The sequence below is a fragment of the Adelges cooleyi genome, unplaced genomic scaffold (assembly GCF_023614345.1).
Source record: "Adelges cooleyi isolate 19-005CV unplaced genomic scaffold, UGA_ACOO_1.1 ACOO_flye_CR_arks_rails_tigmint_CR_PRNA_108, whole genome shotgun sequence".
NCBI lineage: Eukaryota > Metazoa > Arthropoda > Insecta > Hemiptera > Adelgidae > Adelges > Adelges cooleyi.
The window spans coordinates 9715655-9742754 of record NW_026095761.1 but is presented as its reverse complement, the minus strand read 5'-3'; the positions used below and the strand labels follow the sequence as shown (position 1 = coordinate 9742754).

Sequence of the window (27100 nt, the reverse complement as noted above, 5' to 3'; positions counted from 1 at the left end):
ACACCACCGACGGCACCGCGACTCCACTCTGCTCAACCGGCCGCCCTCTACGGCCGCCGCGCGCCCCGCGTTTAGCCCGTACCCAAATAGATAACCCATAATAGTAATTATCGTCATTATTAGTAGTGTCCGTTGCCGTGTCCGTCCCGCCGCCGCTTTTCCGTCCCGTTTCCTCCTGGGACACTGATAACGCGCGTCCCGACCGAATCGTTTTTTTTGAATGAAGAACGTACGTCAAGAAACTGTGTCTCGTTACCAGAGATCACTCGAAGTCTGTACAGGTGAGCCAAAAATACTCATAATAACATAACACGACAAAAAAAACCCTCCGCTCCCAATAAAAGGGATAAAAAAATTTAAACCCCCTCCCTTTTTTTTAAAATTATTTACCCCTTAGAAACTCATTCCACCGGGTCTTCGATCAATGACCGCCAACGGCGACTAACCGAACAATTAGGTTTTTGAAGTTATTAAATAACTTTTTTTTCCGAAATTATTTCAAATTTCTCTAGCAAGCGCTACATGTTCGCCAGGATACATCCCTAAAGTAATATTTAACAATTTGAATAATATCTAATGTTAGGATTGTAATAAAAAAATATTGTGAGATTTGCTGTTTTTACCAATGATGTAACTATAAATGAACTTAATTTAAAAAGAGCTATTAGTAAGATGGTTAATGACCTAGATGAAAATGTTTTTACAGATAAAATATGAAAATCTCGAATTTTATCTCGACCTCTATTACAATAGTGTTGGTTATTTGATTGGTATCTGTATAATGCAACTAAAATTATTACCATCTTAAATATTACACTTGTTAAGTTTTTGTTTGTACACAATTCGGTATACTATTTAGAATATATAACCTGATTAATTATGATACGAACTTCGAATACTAGGTAAAAGAGCATTAATCAGTTGGTATAATTTGTATCAACTCAATATTGTATTTTTCTATTATATTAAACATGTAATGTCTTTGCAGTTATGCTAAAATACATAAAAACTCGCACACGTGTCCGTATCGACGGCGTAAAAATTATTTAACCCCCCCCCCCCCCCAAAAAAAACACGCCCAAAAGTACTCGGGTACGACCCAAAGTTTTTTTTTTCTCTCTCTCCTTCGCCGGACGATAATATAATAAAATCGTTCTTAACCCACCCTTGATCGTCGCGATGATAACAATAATAATAGGCCTGATGTACCTACACGTCGTATTGTGTATGTTTGCGTGTGGCGACGTACTACGTTTAGGTAGTCTGAAGAAAAACTTACCCTCCGTCGACATCAGCTGAAGTGATTGTGTGTGTGAGTGTGTCGGTTACATAAAAATATAAGAGAAAAAATTCCTCGTCCCCGATCGACGGGTGTTCGCGTGCACCAGATGCGCGTGTTTGGATAACGGCAATAATAAATTATTACCGGGCTCAAAGGTCGTTGGACAACAGCTGCCCCGTTCGATGGAAACTTCCGTGTAAAAGTCGTGCCGTCTAAACGTCCGGAAACAAAAATTACAATCGTTCGAATAAAAACGTTATCTAAATAATCGTGTCTAGACAACACATTATAAATTCAAGTAAAAGTTATTGAAATAAATTTCAAAAACATTTTATTTAAACAGTTTGTAAGTGATTTTTTGAAAACATTATGTCGTATAAGTACAATATTATATATTACAAAATGTACAGCATATTATAAAGGAAAAAAATGTTTTACTCGAATGAATCGTGGAAAAATTATTTGAACAAACTGTGAAATAATTATTCGAATATCAATTTGCATAACTCTGACTAAGGGCAATCGTTTCGACTATTCAATGAGCAAATGATAGGCAATATTTGCCATTTTTATTATGCTTACCGCATTTTAGGTGAGAAAATATTAAGTTTTTATAGTTATAAAACGCTAAAAGTTATTTTCTCCAAATAATGGCGAAAGTTTCATAAAAAATGACAATTGTAAAAATCGTTTTCTGGCATATCTATTGGACGGATTTCCATTATTTTTTATGTGAGTCTTACTATTTTCTCTACGGGGCTAAAAGACCGACTTTTAATTTATCTACTAAAAACGAATATTATTTATGAAACAACTATAAAAAAGTAAAAATATAAACACTTATAATAACATTGTAATACCAAAATAAAAAAAATCGTCCTATTAATCATCATAGAGAAGACAGTAAACTTTATAACAAAAAAAAAAATGTTGAAATCGGTTAGGTTAGGTTAAGTTGATACATTTTGTTTATAATTGATTTATAATGTTATATTTTTTTAAAAGACGTTAGTATTTATGACTAAAACATTTTCAACGCCAAAACGTTGAACAAATTTGTAATGTATGGGAAATTCCGAGAAAAAACCCTGACCCTCTAAATGCAAAAAGGCCTAATTACCAAAAAAAAACACTCACCCAACCATCCTCCTTGGTTTGTGGATGATTAAAAAATAGAGATAAAAACAATCGATTTTTAGTTATTCGACAACAATATTTAGAGTCGTGTCATTGGCACGTGGTCTGTATTCTGTTATACTAATACTACTAATAATAATAATAATAAAAAAATATCGACAAGCATATTATAACTACAGTGCGGTTGCCGAACAAGTGCAAATACATCCGCGTTACATAAAAACCGACCACTGGCAAAACTAAAATGTACCTATACAGAGTGACTTATTGAGAATAACGCCGTACATTTTCTCTTAAAATTATTGTAATTTTGTAGCATTTCTTTTTGGAGACACTTAACTTTGTTATTTTATAATATTCAAATTTGTATGTTTATTTTTGCCAGAGCCATATCGACTTTTAATTGTCATTTAAAATGTTTAATAATTTGTTGAAAATATCGACTGGTCGACAATCAGTTTTGGATAATAAGTAAATTACTTGTATACTTTAATAACTTTAAAAGTAATCATCCAAAATTGGTTATCGACCAGTCGAAATGTTCAGCAAATTATAATTAATCAAAAAAGTGAATTATTCATGTATAAGACGTTACTATTTAAACATTTTAAGTTCATAAAGGTTTTAACGCATTGGAATGAGATTATATATCAAATTTGGGCTAGCTAATATTTAGACTAATATTGAATGTACGAATAATGAAAAAAAATCTAATATCTTTTATAATATTATTATATCGTCAGGGTCATAGTTAACAAATCACTCTGTATATTGTTATACAGGAAAGGTGCAGTACAAGTATTGCACTGGTTAACGAGACTTGTTTTCTCGAGCAAACGCGTGTACACTAGCCTATACAATAATTATTATTATTTAAATAGTTAATATATATATATTTGATTAGGTGGCAACAACGTTGTGTGGCATTCAGCAATCACTTGTTTAGATTGTTAACAGAAATAATATGCCATCGATATATTTTACCGGTGCTATAATAATCATCCATTAAGCACTTATGCGCTGTGCAATTAACAAATCGATAACTAATTAAATAATTTCCATCGGAAATACCAGTCGGAATTACCATCCAACACATAGGTAGCGCCGTCTAAATGCTAGTAAAGAACAAAATACCTGTTTTAAAGGTAGACCCGGTAGGTTAGATAAGTTTAATTTAGGTAAATGACTTTTGCACGTAGCAACCACTAAACCTTTTTTATTTTTTACACAGTATTGGTACCAACCAAATAATCACATACTATCGATAGCTCTAAAGTTTATTAAAGTTCCCATATGGCTCTGTGCTAAATTTATATGTTTAAAAAACTCTTAAGAAATAAAATACAGATTTACTCCAAAATAATTGAAATAATTACTCACATCAGACTTCGAATGTACATCGTCAAACGAAAAGACAACGGCTAGTTAATAATATGGACTCTAATTTGTTCAAAAAAAAAAAAAGAAACGAGAGGGTTGCTATAACAGCTTAACACACTCCTTTGAAGCAGCCCTCGCAGAAAATGCAATAAAATCAGGGGTGGAATCCACACTTGGAAACAGCGAATTTTTAAAATTAAGTTGGTATCTCCTAAAACCAAACTACCATTCATTTTCTTTTTTTTTACTGTTAAAAATACCTTAAACGTATTGACTATTGTTTGTATTATATGTTTGGATTGGAGTACTATAACTAAGATATTTGTGGTGTTGTTTATAAATATCTTAATGTCGCTGACGGTAATTTATTCCTGCCCTAAGTGTTATAATGAAAAAGAAAAACTCGGGCATTAGGTCAGACTAAAAACCAACCTTGGCAGTTTGGCCTATATGCATAATACCTACTTTAGAAACCTAATAATTATTATCAACCCATTCTGGTATACGAGCTATAAGGGTACATTGTTAAAAACCAATTACAAAAACCATTAAACTGTTAAATTGTTATTAATTGTAACTACAAAAATATCAATTTAGCTAGAATCTGCCAAAAATCAAACAGTGGCATTATATTGCAATTTAGAAGATCACGACACCAATGTCTTTTAAGAAAACGAGGGGGGGGGGGCTTGTCCGGAATAGTGGCTGTGTGCTGGCTTGCGATTAATGGATTCGAGTGGAGAAGTAATCTTATATTTTCAACTGATTCGATGTGTAAATCTAGGCATGGAACTTAAGAATTAAATTTTCAATTGTGAACTTCAACTGTCAACGTTGGTTTTCAATGGGTTTTCGAGGGAAATTAATATATTTATTGATTTGATAATCTTCAAATGCATCGATTTCTTTATAATATAGTTATCTAAATAAAAAAAAAATACAATTAAGCAAAAAAAGTATTAGCTATAAATAAAAAAGGAATAACGTTGAAAACTGATAATTCAATTTTTTTTTCTGTGCATTATTCATAACGAAGACCGAAAGGTCCACGACCTCGGACAATCTATAATCAGTACACTATGAACTTCATTCTGTATTGCCAAGTTTTCCTACATGTTGGTGGGAGGTCACACAGCAAGTGTGCACAATAAAATTTAGCTGAACCCGATTACGACCACCCACTACAAAACCGATAATAATGTGTGATTTCTGCTGACAACATTTATTGAGGAAAAAAATATGCCCTCTAATACGAAAATTGCACACTCAAGCGTTTGTTAATACCAAATTTCCAACGACAATAGTACACGTTATAAATAATATATTGTAATTTAATATTGATATAATAATAATTAACATAATATGCGGTTCAATTAACGTCAGGTATATAGGTATACTTATACTGAACATAGTTAAGGATAGGATACGCTACTAATACAATATTAAAGTCGAACACAGAGTTTCGGTATTTTATAATTTATTTATTTTTTTTTTTTAGCGTTAGTGCTAATATTATTAGCATTGCAAATAACATGTAGAAAGTAGCGCAAGCCGCTAATACTAATTTAACGAATAGCAGCCACTAAACCTATTTAACTGACTTAATGGTCTTTTTTTTTCACGGTACTAATACCATTTAACAGTTAGAACGGCATAAAAAAATCCACTTATCTTTATTGAATCTATTACCTAGGTCAGGTAAGGTTTTGGGTTTTTGCTATTTTTAACGTATTGTGTATACTTTAAAGATTGTCTATTATTTGATTCAAACACCGTTTTTTGTAGAACCAATTCAAAATTTAAAATTAATTTTCTTTTTTTAAAATAATTAATTAACTCATTTAAAATAATCGCAATTTTGTAGTTTCTGCTGACATGATTATAATGTCACGGACAGGCCGGTTTAACAATGTTGTGCTTTTTTGCAATAATTATAAAGAGAACTAACAATCAATCAATTTAAATAAGAGATTTTTTTTAAAATGCATTTTAACGTCAAATTGTAGTGTTCATCACTATAACATTAGCTTTGCAAATTTTTATTTTATAGCGTCTAAGTCTAACTCGCTTATAGCGTAAGATTTTATAGTTTTAGGTTCAGGGGTTATTAACAAATTGCAAATACCAAATTTTAATTTATTTTCACAACTGTTCAAATAATAATTGATGTTTATTGTTTTATGAACGAAGAAAAAAAAATAACACAGAATTTCACCTATAATTAAGTTTTTATATCTTTAATATATTATTTAACATATATTTTACATCATGCTGTTGTCGGTAAATCGTCAAATAATAGTAACACGTTTTTCAATAGTACTAAGACGTTCTGCATTACCTTGATCTCGACAAAACATTTAAACAATATTTGTTTTCTTTTTTTTATGAATTTTCATGCGAGAAGATGTTGATTGAAAATGCATAATTAAAAATATCTGTTAGAATAATATTATGGTCAACTTTGTGCCAGTACTTGGATGGTATTTTTTCTGTGAATTGTATTATAAATATTTTAATGGGAATTCACTAACATTTAAAAAAACTCGTAAATTGCTTACATTATTTTTCCCAATCGATCGAAAACTTAAACTATTAATCAAATATACAGGGTGATTCAGTAACGATGAACAAGTTAATATCTCAAAAGGTATTGGACTTTATTTTAATTATTTTTTTTTTTATACTGTCACAGTTATTAGTTAGTCCAAATTTACAGACAATTTTGACTGGCCGACAACCAGTTTTGGATAATAACTTTTAAAGTGAAAATTAAAGTTTAAAATTTCGAAGCGGGGGGGTGAAGTGCGGCAGAGTAATGCGCGCAGATAAAAACAATAATACATTTCACCCTTTCCTAAGTTTTAAACTTTTATAACTTTATAAGTTAATATCCAAAACTGGTTATCGACCAGTCAACATTTTCAGCAAATTATTCTTAATTTAAAAAAATAATCAATTATATAAATTAATCAATTATCAATTGAAAAGCTTAAGTTTATAAAGAGTTTTAACACATGAGGGGCGAGGGTTATATTTTTGACAAATAAATTAAAATTTGACCAGCTATTGTCTGTAAAAATATTAAAAATAATAATTTTGATAAGTGTTATATCTTCTGAGACATTGACTGGTTCTGAGTTAATGCACCATCCTGTATTAAAATTGTACAAAATCTCTGTATATGATAAGCGATTGCAAAACAAAATAAAAACGAGAAATTGTCACAAATAATTTTATGTAGGTCACTCAAACAACTGGATTAAGTTTAAGGTCAAGTGTATTACATTATTTTTATTATTATTACCTTTACACACTAGTTTATTGTTATAATGGATAAACGTTTTGTATAGCTGCGACCGACGCTCCATTCATAGCCGAAGTTATATGAATTATATTATCTATTCTATACAGTATATTGTAATAATATGATCTATGTATATCATTATAATATGCTTCCCGTTAAAAACAATTATTATCTCTAAACGATATGACTAATGACAATAGAACATTACCGATTAGGTACATGTTGGATAAAAATGTTTGTATTAGAAACGTTTTGGTGAAGTGATTCTTCGGAAACAGATACCGTTTAATCAAACTAAGAAGACCAATTTAAAATATAACTATCTTTAGTTTTATTATGTTTATTTTTATAATATTAACGAGCGGACTTATAGTATTCAACCTGTTCGACAATGTGGTGAAACCCATTTATGTTATAAAAGTAATTAGTAATAATTATAGTATTCAGAGAGATTAATTAAGATAAGACAATCGTTTTTTTCTTAAAATCATTGCAATTTTCCTAATTAATTACCTAATATTTTATAAAATTGTTTAGTTTTTAGTATTTTCCAGAGCTGTACTTAATTTTGAAACTTAAATGGTAACATGTATAATTTAATTGACTCTTATTAAGAATAATTTGCTGAACATTTTCAATTGGTCAATAACCAGTTCTCAACTTAATAAAGTTATCATCCAAAACTGGTCATTGACCAGTCGAAATGTTCAGCAATTTTTTTTCAATTTAATAAGTTAGTTAAATATATACGTTATATTTAAGTGTTAAAAGATGATTGAGCTCTAAATGAAAAAAATTAAAAATTAAAGTTTGAATATTGTTTATAACATATTTATTGCAAAATAACATAAATCAAAATGTCAATTTTATGGCAGAGATAATTAGTGTCTTATCCTTATACTTTGTATATACTTAAGGAGATAAGTACCAATTGAAACGTATGTGCAAAAACAACAAAAATATATATTTTTTTTTTTGTAAAATTATGTTACAATAAAACATATTTGTCAGTGGACTGGTCGGTTAATATTATAATTTCAAATTTCAATGTATAATATATTATTATTATTAATATAATCATATTTTTCGACGACCATGACGAAACGTCGTTAATATAATATAGTTAACATATTTATTATTATTTTTATTATGACACAAGTCTACGCCACGATACTTTGCGCAATTGTTTTACATTAGTTTTGTTGTCGTCAAAGGTAAACACTATAACAAGACAATGACAACTTCGAGTGTCGAGTCAATTACTGTCTAGACCAAGCGCAGTGGAGGTATTTATGATAATAACCTATTGAAGACTACCTGTTTAAGCGGTCGGTTTTTTTTTGACGTTTTAGACATATAATTCTGACAAAATTGCGCCTACTTAGGATGGTCCGATTTCAATTCTGTGAAAAGGTTATCGGCCTCATTTCTAGGTTATTGTGGTAATTTTTGTGTGATTTATGATGTTTCAATTGAAAATTGTGTTTAAATTTAATCTATTTGGATTTCTCAAAATTTTAGTATTCACTTCGTTGGCTTTTTAAGTAAACGGAACAGTTATTCAAAAATCGATCCACAAATGCCTAGAAAAAAAGGTGTATCAGATCAAATATTTGTAAAGAATATGAAATCCGATTACTCTAAGTAGGCGTAATTGAGTCAGGCTTTTTACTCATAGAACAAATAGTAAAGTTTAGAAATTATACCTTGAACTTAATCAAATTAACCTGAAAATACTGTGACACGGTCGAAATTTATCAAAATCATTTTTTTCTTAAATATTGCCTATATAAAACCCCTTAAAACCCTCCCGCTTTCAATGTCATTAAGAGTAAAACAGTTAAATATTTTCATTACGATAAAGGACACCCATTAAGGATGACACGAATTTTTTCTTAAAATAATTGAAATTTTGAAGAGACTTTTGGTAATGTTATTGTACAATATTAAACAATAATTACTAAACTACCTTTTTTAGCATTTTCCAGAGTCTATGGACTTTTAAAACTTGAATGGTAATGTATATATTTAATTACCTTTTTGAAATTTGCTGAATATTTTAACTAGTCGATAATCAGTTTTATATCATTTATTTCAAAGATATCATTATAGTTTCAAGAGTTGATAGAACTTTTAAAAAAATAAAAACTAAATATTGTTTAATATTGAATTATAAGATAAACTAAACATCAAAATTGCAATTATTTTAGGAGGAAATGAGTGCCTAATCATTAATGAATCATTATGTATACACACTTAAGTTATCCCAAGGGTTGTGTTGAGTACACATAGATAGTGTTTGTGTATCGACAACAAGGTCGAACGTAATATTAATTTGTTTCCTCTATTCTGTCCAGTGTCATCGGTATTTTCAATTATTATCCTATAATATAATGTATGTCCAGCGACCGATAGACAAATTATTAAGGTAAAAAAAAACCATCCACTTAAAGCTCTCGGAAAGGTATCACAAGCCAAGCACACGCGTGTAGTTAAAACGAAACTCTGATGTGAACGCATTTTGAAAGAATTTTTAATTTTTGATCCTGCAGAGTTTATTGTTGTCGTGTTTATTATTGATATTATATTTAATACGGATACAATATTATGTAATGTGTGTTTCTTTTATGCGCATTCGGTATTGTTTCCAAGTGCAAGGCTAAAAAACAAAAAAATGATACCCATTTTATTTTTATTTATCTCCGCCGTTCGTATAATAGAAAACATATTATTACCATTATGGCCCACTCGAAGGTCGTCTCCTACTGTAAGACTTCTATCCATTTGGCGGTTCAAAGGACCTAGTTTATATAGATATTTTTCAATACTATATTTTCAAAGTGTTATTTTGGTGCCGACAAAACGTGTCGACCACACTTTAACTGCGCACAAAAAAATTAATACAAATCGGCTGTAAGGTCATAACTTTTAACACAATAGGTATATAACACACACATCAACGTATTCCATACTTTAATTGCATTTAGTGCACGCCTATGCACCTAAAGTGTTATGTTTATGGTGAAACTCAAAATAAATCAATAAAATAGATAAGTTTATTATTCTCAGCAAACAAACGCCGTTAAAGTCGTTTAAGGTTTTAGGCGACAAACTAGAATAATACAAAAAGAATTCCAGATGAAACTTGAACTCCAAACTGGTATCTTCTTTGCATACAAGTAAATTATTTCTACAACGATCGCTCTATAATAATATTATTATGTCTCTCGTGGTTAGTTGAGTTTTTTGATATTTTTATTTGCGTTTTGTAAATATCGTGTATACAGGGTGATTCATTAAGGGTAAGGATAAGATTAAGGAGAACAATTGTACTCTCTTAAGAAAATAGTTTTTACAAAGATAATTAACGTTACTAAATTTTAAACTATAAAAATAAATATTCCCAACCGGTTATCGACCAGTCAAAATTTTCAGCTAATTATAATGAATTTAGTAAGTTAATTGAATATATTATACTACATTACCTATTAAACACTAGTTCGTAGGGTTTTAATACATTAGGGATAGGGTTATATTGTTGAAAAGTATACCTAATTTTGATTAACTAATAACCGGTTGTTTATCATTGGACAAATCAAACAATCCAGTCATATATTTGTTTTAGAGGCACCTCAGCTTGGTTTATGTTGTTTTAAAATATTAGAAAACATTAAAAAATTGTATTTTTTCCATAGCTATATAAACTTAAATGATAGCGTCATGTATATTTAATTACATTTTTAAATTAAGAGAACAATTTAATCAAATTAATTTAAAAAGTAAATATATAAATATACAAATGACATAATATATGATAATGATATAATATAATATACAAATATATAAATGATACCGTTTAAAAATCGTATGTCCGTTGAGTTTTATCATTTAAGGGATGAGTTCATATAATATTGTTGAACAATTTATAAAATTTGGGCCAACTGATAACTTACTATACCGGTTGTGTGCCGTTGAGCTATTGTGTTTTTTATTATATTATTATTATTATTATTATTTCTAAAGGTCTTGACGTCCGATCCGAGCGGCGCGTGTGGGCAATTTGGTCACCATAAAAATGTCTTTTTTTCCAGCGATAAAGGCTCATCAACCGATTAGGATTAGTAATAACAATAATAACGGGTACCTGATAATATATAATCACAATATCGTCGTGGCAAACGGGCACGTATAATATAAAGACGAAGACGACAGTACAGTCGTCGCCCAGCAGCTCTTTCGGCCGTGATTCATTCCGTTTCAAACGAAATTCGGCAGCGAATCATTTTTTTTTTTTCAGTGAATATTTTATAGTTTTTTTTTTATTAATAGGAACTAATTATAACTTGTTGCTGGTATGCGGCCGGTCGTGTCGTCTTGGTCTCTCTCTCTCTCGTTGGTCTCACACGCGCAAATGATGATGGTAGTAGTAGTAGTATTAGTAGTAGTATAGTTACTAGTATATAATAATAGGAATATTATACCTATATACACTATCGGTATTGTCGTTATCTTATCGTCGACTTTGTATCTCTTATATATTATTATGTATTCCGATAACAGCAGCCGTAGTATTAATGATACATAATAATATAATATTAGTCGGCAGGCCGCTCACTCGTTGTCTATGTATATGCAAGTATTCTATTCTATAATAATAATGATGATAATATAAAAGTCCAACGCCGGCCGAGATCACAGTCAGTGTACGACCGCGAGCCGGACGCGAAACGACCAACGACGACGACCGTCGCCGGGAAATATTGTTTTTATATTTTAAACAATTTTTTTTTTTAATTAGTTTTTTTTTTATTGATTTTTTATTATCTTACTGCCGAAATTCGGTAAAGAAAAAAAACCCATAAAAAAACAACAGACCCTTTCGGCGTTTTTTAAATTTTTTGTTTTTGTATGGTTCACCCGGAAGCCCGGAAAAAGCCCGAAACGACGGCTGGAAAAGTTATGTACAGGACCCTCTACTTCCTGTTCTGTCGAGATTCCGGTAAGTAGCCTACAACGATTGTATTGTTCGACAAAAACAAATTTAAAAAATCATTATATTATATCATTATACTTTCATTGTTTATCTCTCTCTCTCTCTCGCTCTTTGCATCATTAGAAAAAATTCGCCACCGATACAATACGGACGAACGGCGCCTGAATTTCTTTTGTCGCGGTTAACAGACATTGCGAATACACCTATCTATATGTGTTGATAATCTTGATAATCTTTCATTTTTTTTCCGTTATTGTCGTTCAATCGCAGACAAATAAAACCGATTGCCAATTATGTACACGAAAAGAATAAATAATCTAATTATTTCGGATCCGCTTGCCGTTGCATGTGGCTGTTTTTCAAATATGCTATTTTTCAGCCATTTTGTACTGTTGCAGTTGCGCCACTTTGTAACACATAATTGATGTGAAATATACAGACAAAAATATATTATATAAGCAATTGTAATGAATGCATTTTAAATTTAAAATGGTTTTTGATTGTTTAGAAATTTTTTTGCCATCGATAAAATGTAAGTGAACTATTCCCGTAGGTCGGTGAAAATCGAAAAAGCGCCAATTAATAAAAATTATAAGGTTGATTCTCGTTGATACTTTTTTCCTTATTATCGAATTATCATACAAATTTAGGTAATTTAATATGTCGGTTATCAATTGTGGAAAAAATAAGTTACATAATCCTTTTGTATTTTGAATACATTTTTTCCCAATACACAAAGAGGATTCACAATTATTTCCAGAGTAAAAAAAAAACTTGTCAAACATTTTAAAACGTTGAACCATCAAAGCTCCATTTTGGTGGCAAAAACTATTTTTGTGGATTTTTTTTTAACGAATATTTTATCAAATAAGTCCTAAGCAGCGAGAATATACATTTTTAAATATGACAACGAATTCAATGAAAAATTATAACTTTATTTTTTGTAATAAAATTTCGTTCGTCGCAATAGTTTTGCACAGTGTTATTGGCCGAACATCAAACATCAGTAACACAGCATTTCTTTAGTATTTCCTTAATATTATAAAAATAACACATTAACCACTTACCTACGAAAAAGAAACCTTAATTATACTTGTACCTAATGTTATTTGAAAAACCCATAAAACGTGTCTATGTACTTTTTTTAATTGTTGCACGATTAAAACAAAAAAAAAAATGTTAAACCGGGAAGTCAACATTTTCTCAGTTAGGCGAAGATCTGTAATGCTTTGGTGATTTCATTGATAAAATTAAAAAATTGAAAACGATTGTAAATACTTTTACTTTTATTTTTTTATGATTATGTTTAAATTATAATAAAAAATATATTAAGTAACTTTAACGTTTGGGCATTAAATTAAAAAAAAATCAGTATACTTCTTAAAAAACGACTAACCTATAATGGATTTTTGGAATTTGTTTATTGGAAATGGATTTTGATTTCTTTGAGAAAGTTTTCCCATCCCGGAACAATGCAGCCGGTAAAATTTTAATAATCTGTTAAACGGTGAAATCTAAGTAGGTTTTTTTTGTTTTTTGTTTTAAATTTTTTTTGCCGTCCTCGCTCGGCCCTAGCAGCGTAATAATAATAATATGTGCTATATACTTAGGCAAATACCCGCTATATATTATGCGGATATTATCGTTATAATGAACAAGTGCTCGGCACGGGACAATAAATGCTGGGCTAGCAATTTAAATAATTTAAATGTCCGGGCTTTGGAAATAGTTTAACAATAGCGGCAATAGCGCAGAAAACAAGCGAGTAATTGCACGGAAAAAAAAAAATACCGGAAAATCGTGAGCGTGGCAATCAAGTACTATTATTACAATATTATGGTAGGCAATTACAGTACAAAAATAATAATATAATATGTATACATAATGTACGGTAGTGGGTAATAGGTAATACAGGGTGACCCGATCGCAATATTTTAGAAATCTAGAAGACAGTAGATATTTTTTAAATTATATTTATTTTCATACGTTTATAGACTATAGTTATAATTAGCCCAAATTTGATAGACATAATAGAATCTCATCCCTTGTGTGTTAAACTTTTTATGAACTTGACCTTTTTGAATGGTAACGTATGTATTTCACTAACTTTTTAAATTAACAATAATTTGCTGAAAAGGTCGTCTGGTGGACAACAGTTTTGGATAATTATTTTCTAACTTCAAAAGTAGTTATTCGATACTGGTCAGACAGCCATTAGAAATTTCCAGAAAATTATTCTTAATTTAAAAAATGAATTGGGTTATATTTTTGGGAAATCTATAAAAATTAGCTGAACTACGAAAGATAAGAAAAACATTTTTGCAAAATCTATTATCTTTTATAAGATATTCAAGACTGCGTCGTAGTTCCACCAATTACCGTACGTAAACGTCACGGACGAAGCGTTAACAAGAAAAAAAAAATAAACAAGTACTTTGTTTTTAATCCTACAACTTAATGTGCAGTAAAAATTAAAAATTCCCTCTCCGAGCTCTACCTATGATGTGTAATACTTAGCGGTCGGGGGCGGTGACTGTTGTGAAGTTTTTCGAAAAATAATTATTCTATTTATAAACCCAACACGAACGAGTTGGCCTCATACATAGATCTAACGATCCATGTTTTTTTTTTACTTAATGAAAAGTAGTTTTTTTTTTGCGAGCAAACGATTAATTCTTGTACAATAATACTATGCTGTTTGGCGGTTCTAGTTTTAGATAATGTATAGATGAATTACTACAATTGAATATAAAACAAAAATCCACTTTTATTAGCTGTTACGATATTCAAAGCTATACTTAGAATTGTGGTTATAAATGCGGGTAATTCGTCACTATAATAGTAATAACCAGTATGTTATAATCATTTAGTTAAGACTCGGACCGGTCGATGACGAACCGAACCAAGTAATCATATAACGTCCATAGTGACGTTTGTAGAGCCGTCACTGCCAATGTATAGTATTATGGCCGTCGACTTAATTATTATCATTAATATTATTTCAATAACAGCCTCGGGTCCGCCCATATGAGTTTTCATCAATGTAATTATTGTTAGAAATCAACTGGTACGCCAGCAAGTGCGACATTCTTGGCCATACAATCAAATAAATTATCTTCTCGATTGGCCGAATAAACACCCACAGAAAATAGTTAACCAGCATTGTATCTATGACTTGATTAAAATCAATATAATTCGACATGTTAGGGACAAGGTGATTGGTTAACTATGGTGCAGTCGTGAACTTAGATGGTATTAGACTTTATTGAACTATTCATTTTTGTACATTTATAGTAAGTAGTTAGCCCGAATAAGAGATACTTTTTTCAAACACTTAACCAAATCGATAATGTGTCTAATACCCTATGAATTTAAGATTTATATATATATATATTTTTTTTTAATTGCCCCGTAGAAGACGAATCAACTCGATTGTATTTAGTTTTTTTACTAAGTAGAGCCATGCCAATTCGTTTTTAAATTTATTTTCTAAAAACTATATTTGTTTGTTGCTTGATGATCTTCTCTTCTGTCACAACTGTCTCTAAACAAATGTACACAACGTTTTTTTATTGTCACCACTTCTGTTTCTATTCTTTCGAAGTGTTTTCAAAAATAAAATGCGTTTTATGTAGATTCTGCTCTAACACTACATAACAGTGTGTATAAAAGATAATTTGATCGAACCGAAGGCTAACCTTAAATTACCAGTAAAGAATAAAACAACTCGAGTACACTTTAAAGTGTAGTTTATTATCTGGCGCACGTGTTAAAGGAATTATTGCGAGTTAAGTAATATTTGCGCGCCAAATGATTCACCTTGTGTGTGATAAACACATGTGCTGTGCACGTTTTTTAGTAGCAACAAATTATTCATTCAGTGCAATAACACATGAATCGATGGTGTTTTTTTTCCAACACTATTGTGTTAATCTAATCGAAAAGCGATAAAATATATATCCAAAGCTGTTCAAATAGCTTCTGTGTGACAGCCCGATAGAATGTACATAGTATGTGGGCGGTGTTCGATTCGATAAATTTACACAGCACGATTAGTACAGACAGATGTTGGCATAGATGCAATTTTGTTTTATACAACGTGATTGGTCAACTATGACCCAGCGATATCTTAATTTTTGTTTTTAATTATTATATGTTAAAACCTTAGGAATTTAAGATTTTTTTAATTGTAATGTATTTTATTAACTTTTTAAGTTAATTAGAATAATTTGCTGAACATTTCAACCAGTTTTAAATAATTACTTTCGAAATACAAGTTTAAAAATAATTATCCAGAACTGGTTAGCGACCAGTCAAAATTTTCAACCAACTTCTTTTTTTTATTTCAAGTTATGACAATAATATAGGGTACCTCACTATTTTAAAAATCTTAAATCTAAACACCTAAGAGGTAGGGGTTATACTTTTGAAAATATATTTAATTCAGGATAACTAATAATTATAAAAGTATGAAAAGGAAAATTCTAAGAATGTCTAATATCTTTTAAGGTATTGACTGGGTCATATAGTTAACCAATATACTTGTTGATACATGTTTATCGATATTGGTTGATACTCGATACACTATCGAAGAATTTTAAAATATATATTGTAATCGTAATTTCGTTAAATGTATTTTTGCTTAACGAGAAGTTATTAATTAAATGACAAATGTTATTAAATAAAACACAGTATGTAAAATATGATTAATGTATTGATTCGATCAATCGATACTTGTGACTTTTACAATCAATTATTGATAAATGCCCACCTTCACTGAATGAAGATCCCCGAAAAATGAATCAGCAGAAAAATGATGCAATAAGTGAAAAAAATAGACCTAATTCTAAAGGTCTTGTTATTATAGCAAAATGATATATATTCCAAGTACTATAATAACATCATATTTTTATTTTCAATAGCTATTTTTGACAAATATACTCGTAGTATATAATTTTTATTATGGTTGGAACGAGTAATAGAGAGAGTTTATATGTATTTTCACACAACAAGTGCGATTGAAACTTTCAAATATTTTACGACTTCCAACACGAACGTAATAATAATAATTATAACGTTGTCAGATCCGGACACTTTGAAGGAGGGAATAAAATGTATGTAATAAAAAAAAAATCACCAGCGGTTATATAGGAGGTACTCGAACGACTTGTTTCGGTCAATTAATCTCACGCGTTCTGGTTGGTGACCATAGACGACAACAACAGCTGTAGCTCTAGATGTTCGACACAGTAATAATTGTATAGAACATATTTTAATTGTTTTTTTTCTTCTTATTTACATACACAGGAATCGGTTCAAGACGTTCGATAATAATCAATGCCTTAGGTTTTGTCCTTGGTCCGGGTTGGAGGTTTGGCGTTTCTCTGTGCCAATTAAGTAAAACGCTCGACCGTTATTATTGCAGCTTAGAAGCGCATACATACAAACGTGTTATTACAAAACGTTTTTTTTTATGGCTTTTTATAGAGTCTGACATTGACCGTTTGCGCAGTGCATACATAGGTGGCCCATTTTCAGTTCAGCAATGTTATTGTCAGAAATGGCCGTGTACAAGGCGATTGGTTAACTACGACCCAGTCTCGGAAAATGGGATACTTTTTAAAATTATCATTTTTCATACTCGTAAAGCTGGTCTAACTTTAATACACTGTTCAAATATACAATCCCACCAATTTGAAATGTTAGTAACTTTATGAAAAAGTATTCAGAATTCTTCAGTAGTGTGCCAACCAATATTGTGTTACTCGATACATGTCAACCAGGAGTATCAGGATATATTTTCTTCAAAGATCATATCTTTCTTTAGAAATGTAAACTAAAACACTGTTCAGATTTCCTTAAGAAATATTGCATCTCCCAAGACATGTTTTACATGGGGAAAAATGTAATTGTCGTAGGCTCTTGGTCCAAATACAATATCGTCCCCTTGCTGTGACCCGTGTTTCAGGCCTGAACGTGGTCCAGCACGATAAATAAAAATATTATTAAAAACAAGACGCGTACAATTATTAAAAATACACAAAACCATACAACCAAATCTAGCTTAATCTGGTTAGTTTGTTCGATTTGCCTAACACGCCTATTATTTTGTGTAACTCTGTAGACTATGTCTATCGGTCGATAATAAAATAAATTAACAAAAAAACTTAACTCGGCCGATTATAATTCAGGTGTTTTATATAACATACATATACCTATAATAAAGAAAAACTCGCAATTTGCATCTCCTTTTTATTTGACACATTTTTTTTGTTGCGAATGACGCATGTCTATAGATCCTTTCGGTTAAACCCCAAGAGTATGTTATATTTTGCAAAAAATACACCTTACTGTTGTAAATCACACGAGGTTGGACGACATGAATAAATTTGTCATTTTAAGTTATTTATAAACATAAGGTTACCTTTGTTGCGTTCGAGTAGCGTCGAGCCGATATTATCAGTGCACCCGTTTTATGATTTTTCTTTATCTTAGAATTAACAATTTTTTTTTCACGTTTTGCTTAATTGTTTTTTTTTAAAAAAAGGAGTGTTGTATTTTATTTTCCCAACACTATATCGCCCGTGTCGAAGCAATTGTTTTCGAACAATTATTTTATGTTGTTCAGTGGATTTCGATGATACATTTACAAAACGCTCATAATGCGACTGGTTGTTTTGAAATTAAAAAAAAAAACAATAAAAATAGGTAGTACCTACTTTTAAGTAGTAAAAACATACTTATCCGTTATTCAACGTACTACACATATTTTATAGCTGTTGTTCTACGTAGGATATATTAATATGCAGAGTGATTGGAATTTGGATGATTATGGCCCAGTGGATGTCTTCAAAGATATTAGACTTTTTTTATGTTTCTTTTTTGTTATTAATATTTCGTACAATTTTGATAAAGGGTTAATTTTTGAAAAAATATATAAAAACAAGCTGAACTATGAAGTATGGAAAAAAAAATTTTTAAAGTCTAATCGAAGAGTCTAAAAGTCTTCTAAAATAGTGTCTGCGTCCCAATCGCCTTACATATCGCATCCGTGGTTCAAAAGTTACATATTTTAGTCGAAAAGTAACCAAATTGTATGTACTTGATTAGATGATTCCATTTAATTGTTTATCCAATTCTTACCGCCGTGATAACATTTTTCTTAGGACCGCCAGGGGCGATTGAAACGTCTTGAACAATGTTCAAGACCCACTCTGTAAAACAAAAACATTTATTGACATTTGGTATTTTCTGACACGCAGCTATGTGGTTATCTTCTATTATTTGATTTCATATATTTGAATGTCAGTCGCGCGCGACCCACAAAGATAATCGACATTCAAGTATTCAACAGCGATGTTTTGCACGTATAATATTATAACTTTATGTTGTTAAATAGCGTTGTGTACCCTTTTTGGTCCATACGAATTCTAAACGAATCCGTATCGACAACCGCGATTGCTTAGAACAATATGCTGCGTCGTTTGTCAATTGTCATTGTCATCGCCGACATATACCGCAACAATTAACAAAAAAAAACCCATTAGTATATAATATAGTAAACAGTATAATATAATTAAGTACAGTTTGGTCGATGAACAATTGAAAAAAAAACACCATTCGTTTGAATACACACGATAAATAATTATAATATATTGTTTGCGGACCTCAGACGCGGTAAGGTATAGCTGTTATTAACGCAGTTGTGTTGCTAAAAAAAAAAAATTCTAAAATTCTATATTATTCCTCTTCCGATTTCTAGTTCGCGTGAAGTAAACCGTAATTATTGCAAAACAGCGCTCGTCTTTTGTGTGCATAGTATAATGTATGCAAACAATAGCCTCAGCTGTCAGTCAGTCGACTTTCGAAACAATTGCGCGTCGTAGATTACACTAACACTACACTATGGCTCTAAGAGAGATATCCGTTGCGACTGGACCCTAGTGAAAATAAACACTATCAATACACCCAGAAGAGTGGTTAATATTTTTGTCCTTTTCGATTCGAAACTCCCAGGGTCATCCTCGACCTTCGAGACGGTATCCTTTCGTCCGTCCTGACCCAACCGATTGGATGACATGATAATGTGGAATACTTGTCGAGGGCATTGCGCACAACCTCTGCCGGTGCGATGTGTTCAGTGAAGATACAAACTAATAATAATAATAATATCCAATAAAAACTACAAACACACACTCGTATATTACGAACACGACATCGACCTCGTTAAGGTCATAGACTCTTGGAACGAGAAACTTATCAAGGTCCTCGGGTTTATTACCCGTATACGTCTGTGTGTATGTGAGCGCACTCGTCGTCCCGTTTGGATAAGTATGCGAAATATTTCCGCTTGTTTTATGGGTGATATATATATATAAATGTATAAAAAAAAAGATATACACATTTTTGTACAAGCTATTGTCCGTCTTGGGCGTAGGCGAATGGAGGATTTAGCGCAACGCGAAATAGGCTTTTATAAAATTATCCGGCCCGAAGGACCATTTTATATGGGTTCAGCGCGACAAAAGTGCCCGGTCGTCTGGCACTGCGTTTTGGTCTCATCGTGGTGTTAGGCTATCGGACAGGAACCTAATCGGTGGAAAGGTCCGAGCCAACAATAAAACGATTATTGTCGCGACGGTCGATGAAAGATTCATATTGTGCTTGCGATTAATCAGATTAAGCGCCTGCCGATGGCGCCGTTTTCAATTGACTGTTATAATAGTAACAAGCGCACAATCGCCGGCGCGTTATCGTCCATCCTCGTTGTCGTGTCATCGCCGAATAGTCTCAGTTTCGTTTGTTAATTATGGCGCTTAAACCGTAACCCGTCCGTCACTTAACCCGTTTCACCCGACCCGAATCGACATGTACGATCGAACACAAATCGCAACAAAAATATTTGTTTAATAATTAATAATGATAAAAAAAATAACCCGCTCGCGATAAATTGAATTGACAGTGTTTTAGCTTCGGTGCGTCGACGAAGAAGATATTGGTTTTACAATAATGAGCGCTTTTTTCTTTAGTATCTGTACCCACTGTAAATACTGGACCGATTTACTCGATCGGTATGTCTATAGATCACAAATTATATCTAGTCTATACTTTGGGGGGAGGAAGGTTTGAAAAATTTCACTTCTTCAGCTTTAAAAAAAGCTATACGGTTTTTTAACTTTATGATTTTGAAAACAATGGCTGTACCAAGTTGAAATTTGTAAAGAAAATTGTTTTAGTGTGCTCCTATACTTAAACCTAAATTACATCAAGTTTTCACCCCCCCGGGTGAAATTGTTCTTGTTTATTTCGATACGGATACTGGATTCCACTTCAGTAAGATCTTACTGTGCTTTGGTTTGGACTGTAGCGGTTCATACTGTGTTGGATTCTTACTGTCCACAGATTCGCAACGAAGCGTTTAATTTTGATGAAATCGCTTAGAGATTTTTTAATTGCTTTGGCCCTTTATATTGGTTTATTTTTATAAGCAAACTGTAATCAAGGCGAAGTGTATAATATAATTCGAATCGAAATTTAAAAAAAAGGGCTTAATTAAAAACATTTTTTTAAATTTCATTTTGCAGGAGTCATTCAGATATCTTACCAAAGGCGACTAATACTGGTGGTCTAAGCTTACGAAAGCGTAGCCGGATCATCATCTCCAATTTCGATGGGTTGAGAAGAATAACAACGGAGTTTCCAGAGCCTGGCAAGCCTATTTCAATAGACGGTTCAAGGGCCGAAGGAGACACATATTGGACATAATTTTTTTCGAACGTGGCAGGAAGAGGGATATTGACTTTTATCAGTTGGACGAGTACTGCAAGGTTTGAACCTTAGCCAAATTCTGACGAATTGAAACAGCAATTGGCAAACGATTGTAGTTATTTTTTTTTTCGCCAAATAAACGCATACGTTTATCGTTTTTTTTTTGTGCCGCAGATATACCGCAATGTTGAAAGTCGTAGGAGCGTCGTGGGCTCAAACGCAACTGTCGTGGTGTTTGATCGTCACAATCACCATGTTGGGCTTGTTGGCGTTCTATTTCGGTGGCTCGATCAGGTAAATTTAGATGTGAGTTGGCGGCAATTTTCATTTGGCCTGACCTTGTGTTTGTCGTGCACTTTATAGGGATGAAAACGACGGCAACTATGCGGCCACGGTGTTTTGGACTAGAGAAGCCGGAATGCGCATTAGTTTTTGGGGGCAAAACAACAATCCCGAGAAAATCCGAAAGGGCGTGGCCCGAGCATACTACAGGCCGGGTTTATTTGAAAATGGGTATGGGGCAAAGTTTGCTACGCTCGCAGCCATCTGTTCGGTAAAGTTTTAATGACCCCTTAATCATTTAGATGGGCCGTTTTAGAAATCGAGACGCAACATAACTATCCAGACACAGTGCAAGCTATGGCCGCCGGCTATTTGGAGGGTAGCCTGTCGTGGCAGATGATTCATTGGCATTGGCAGAACACGGTGGAGAACACGTGCGTCGGACGAAAGCGGTTTTGTGAGAGGACCAGGAAGTTTTTAGAGGAAAACACCAAAGAAGTGAAGAGGTTGGCCGAGAAACACGACCAAGACCCATTTTGGCATCAGGTAAGAGCACACCGGGGCCGTTGGCAATCCGATGAAAACTCGTAAGAACAATAGGATAGTGATTATTATTACTTTTTCCTTATTATTATTATTAATACGCAGGTCAATTTGTTCTACACTCAATTGAAAGCTCTGGAAGAAGGTTGGCGACAGGGGGTGAAGAGGAGCCGTCAGGATATCGACATACCTTCCATAGACTTCTTGTGAGTAGTTGGCAATTACGATCGGTTGGCGCGACCGGGACCCAATTTTTCGGGAACGGCTTTTCAAATTTCGAATCCCTTTTCTAATAGCACCATCAGTTCCGATTCCTCCGTTTGCCCCCCCCCTCCCGCGTGCCACTAATATTATGAAGAATTTCTCTGACTGTGTTGATGATTTTGCAGATGGATGAACATTGTGCCGGACCTGAAGGACTTCGAAAGGAAATTGAACAGTTCAAAAGACTTGAATCCCGACAGACCGGCTTTGTCCGTGGCGCTGCTGAAAATCACCGACGTCGATCCGTTCGACTACGTGTTGGCATCGTCGGCGTCCGGATAGTAAGTGGAAAGCTTTTCCTCCGCTGTACTGTGTAGATACTTACGGATTTTGTGTTGTTTGCGTTTCGCCAGTTACGGGTCCATGTTGCGGATTAAAAAGCGATACGATTTCGGTTATCGAATCAAAGGCAACGAAAACAGCCCAGTGGTCAATGGCAAGATAATCGAGTTCACGTCGTATCCGGGAACGATATTTTCGCAGGACGACTTTTACAGGATAACCCAGACCATGTCCAACACTGAATCCACCGTGGTGGGCACGCAGATCCAGAACAACAACAGAGTGCTATGGGAAAAGATCATGAAGCCGGAACAAGTAAGCTAGGGCACGCTTCCCTCTTGGGTGGCAAATCCATTTTTGATGCTGACCGTGTTGTGGCGCAGGTATTGATGGGAGCCAGGGTTATGGCGGCCAACCGGTTGGCAGTGGACGGCAAGACCTGGAGCGAGATATTCACGGCCAGAAACAGCGGTACCGGTAACAAACAGTGGCTGGTGCTCAACTCGAACAACGTGTCGACCGAATTTTGGGTGGTCGAACAGCTGCCTGACTTCACTTGCTCCGAGGACATGACGCAAGAACTTTTGTCCAAAGGCTACTGGGTCAGCAGCAGTTATCCCTATCATCCGGTTAGTACACTAAAACAATCTTTCGGATAAAGACATTGTATCATGAATATAACTATTTCTGTCTCCTCCCCTCACTTTCACTAATGATTAGTGTTTATATGACCCCGCCATTAAACATATTCATGTCAATGTCAACTAAATGACACTACTATGATGTAGGTTATGTGATGGCCCAGGATAATTCAATAACTGTAATTCAATTATTTGTTGTTTCGATGAAAGACTTATTTTGATCTATACATACTATATAGATTAAGACATCAACTTGAACATTATAATCTAAGTAATAAATACAGCTGCTAACAAATAAAACAATATATTATTACGTTTGCAAATAAAAAACATTGTCTATGCCAAAAAAAAAATTTGTGTAAATACTTTGGCCGACAAATGTAATTACATGTAAAAACCCAGTCATATAACAATTGTAATTTTGTTTATTTGCCAAAGTTAAATTCTAAAAATAGTATTTCTACTTGATTTTTTTTCTAATCAAACAAATTAATTTTTTTCTAATATTATACTAAATCAAAAGTCGGCTTTTTAGTTCCCACGGACAATATTTTATTCTTTTAAAAAAAAATATATCCGTTTAATACACTAAACAATTACTTTTGTGAAAGTATTTTTTCTCTAACTTAAATAAAGAAACATTAATGAAAAAATAAAAACAAAAAATTAAGTCGCGTAATATTTTTAGCTTATTAATATAAGCTAAAATAAGTTGACCCCTTTCCCTACCTCGTCACACAATTTAAGGGTAAATTTGAAAACCGACACCAAATTCGAAATCGGAGATCCCAAAACCATTTAAATTGAAGTATTTTTATAATAAAACTTGGAAGTAAATATTTAAAAAAAATATTTTAGCTTCGATGCGGACCTGAGAAGGTATTTTACAATGATGTTTTTATGTTTTCGAGAAAACGCTTCAATGCGAATCTGTGGATACTGAACACCGCTTTGGTATTTTTTTACTGTGCTGTATATTATATTGCGTTTGGTTTGAACTGTATTGGTTTAGACTGAATTGGTATAGATTATACTGCACTGTGTTCTAAATGTCTACAGATTCGCATCGAAGAGTTTTGACAATGATTAAATCACTCCTACCCCCTTGATTCGATGCGTACGATGCTTGTATTTTTACCATCACAGATTCGCATTGAAGCGTTTATGTAAAACTGATTTTATCACTTTCAATTGTTGTAATTGATAAAGGCCTGTGACCTCCCCCCGTCCAAATATGCTCCGTTCCCACTATGCCTCGACCATGCCACTGTGCTGTCTTTTTTAAGTAAAGATTTTTCTAAAAAAATTGCCTATACCGAACCCCTTAAATAATAGAAACCCGTGGCGGATGTCTCATGTGCGTATAACGTTTGCGTTGCAGGAAATCTTGCGGCTCAGCAACAACGAGAGGGACAACGAGAGCCCAGACCATCCGGTGGCCAACGTGCTGCACCGCGGCCAACAGAACGTGACGGACGTCCAGTCGATGGTGGACCTGATGCGCGGGCCGGACATGTCGTTGATCGGCCGCAGCGACCTGCTGGGCATCAAGACCAACACAATGTTCCGGCACTTTTGGAACCAGTCGATCGTCCGGCAGTGGGCCGCGGCGTCGGCGGCGGTGGTGGCTGCGGACGACAACCGGCTGCGGCGGCGGCCGGAAGCCGAGACGCGGCTCAAGCGCGGCCGGACCACCATCATCGTGGACGCCGAACTGCCCGCCGCCGCGCCGGTGGCCGTCGACAAGAACTTCGCCGGCATCGTCGACCTCAAGGTGGCCGCCGCCCGGACGCGCGGCTTCCTGGCGGCCGCCGGTCCGCCGTTCACCGCTGACCGAACCAAAGTAGAACCGTTCCGGTGGTCCGACAGCCCTATTAGACACCTGCCGCACCACGGACACCCGGACGTGTGGGCCTACGATCTGGCAGACACCGAGTGGGCGTGGTCCGGCGGACCGGCGGACACAGACGATTGAGGACGCGCGTCCTGCCTATTTTTTCTTTTTTTTTCATCTAAAAAAACATCACAAAATATATTTTTAAGTTCGTTTTTTTTAAACCGAAAAAAATCAGTTTTTTAATAATTTTCGAAATCGCCAAAATTTATTGTCGTGTAATGATAATAATATTATTAAATAATTATTTTTGCGAATTATAATAATATTATTAGGAATAGATAATTAATTAGATCAACTCATTGCTGCTGTTATTGTACTCGACCGAAATGTAGGTGATTTTTTTTTTTTTACACAAGTCTTTATAAACGTGATACTAGGGTATGGAATTTTTTTAGCTAATAAAAAAAAACTAATTTTAATCGCTTAATTTGAAAATTAGTTTATTGATTATTTGACGATAAATACATAATATTATATCTCTTGACCTATATCGTATAGTATCACGTCTATATATTTGGAATAATAATATTGTTCTTTTTCGAAAAAAAAGAAAAAAATCTTATATCTTTATTTTAAATACATGTTTTTTTTAACCATAATTTTAATAGATAGACTATTATTTTATTTTTACTTTATTTCGTCACCTGGCGCGTTAGAAATTTGGTAAAAATATAATTTTGTTTTTTTCTACACGTATTGTGTGATTTATTATTGAATAAAAATTATTTTCACTATAATAATATAATCATCGTATTGTGTTTGTTTATTTTTTCCAAATAAGTAAATCGTTATGGTTTATGTGGTTTTAATATAAAAAAAATCGCAACAAAATTGTTCAAAATCCAGCATTTTAAGATTTTCTTTTACTTAAATCATTTGTTATTTTTAAATTATAGTACAAGAATAATTAAGTACTTAAAACGCTATTATTTCAAAATGGATGAAAACTGATTGTCCGTTTTAAAAATAAAACTATTTGAATTCTTGTCCAAATGCGTTTAAGCACAATGACGAAACCAGTATTTACCCATTTTATTCTATAATGTTGTGGTTAATCAATTTAATAATACAGTAAATTGGCCGTCGAAACCGTAGCAAATATTATATTATAAATTTACTACTCCAAAAAAAATTAGCTGAGCAATGCTAAAACATAGTAACTGTATTTATCAAATTTTTATGGAGAACCGTTTTTCTAAAATAATTCAGGCTTCCAACTATGTAAGTGTGTTACCTACTTTAATGTGTGATGACTCCAGTTTCCTGAAATAATCGTTAGTTTCTAAAGATTATAATATTACAAGGTTAATAGATAATACCTATTTAT

General features: G+C 32.9%; 1 protein-coding gene across 4 annotated transcripts; it reads left to right on the top strand.

The window, feature by feature from the left end:
- On the top strand, positions 1-26371 carry LOC126837589 (putative phospholipase B-like lamina ancestor). 4 transcript variants are annotated; one of them, XM_050571532.1, is made up of 10 exons: positions 1-281; positions 21681-21976; positions 22039-22158; positions 22228-22377; positions 22449-22692; positions 22795-22895; positions 23079-23234; positions 23307-23550; positions 23619-23864; positions 25258-26371. In XM_050571532.1, exons 3-10 carry the CDS (start codon positions 22049-22051, stop codon positions 25849-25851), a joined length of 1845 nt encoding a protein of 614 aa, XP_050427489.1. In that variant the 5' UTR covers positions 1-281; positions 21681-21976; positions 22039-22048; the 3' UTR covers positions 25852-26371. The 4 variants fall into 4 exon arrangements, with proteins under 4 accessions (XP_050427489.1, XP_050427477.1, XP_050427484.1 ...); XM_050571520.1 differs by having other exon boundaries at positions 21681-21923; positions 25258-26369; XM_050571527.1 differs by lacking the exon at positions 1-281 and adding an exon at positions 11800-12102 and having other exon boundaries at positions 21681-21923; positions 25258-26369.
- Positions 26372-27100: the final 729 nt, after the last annotated feature.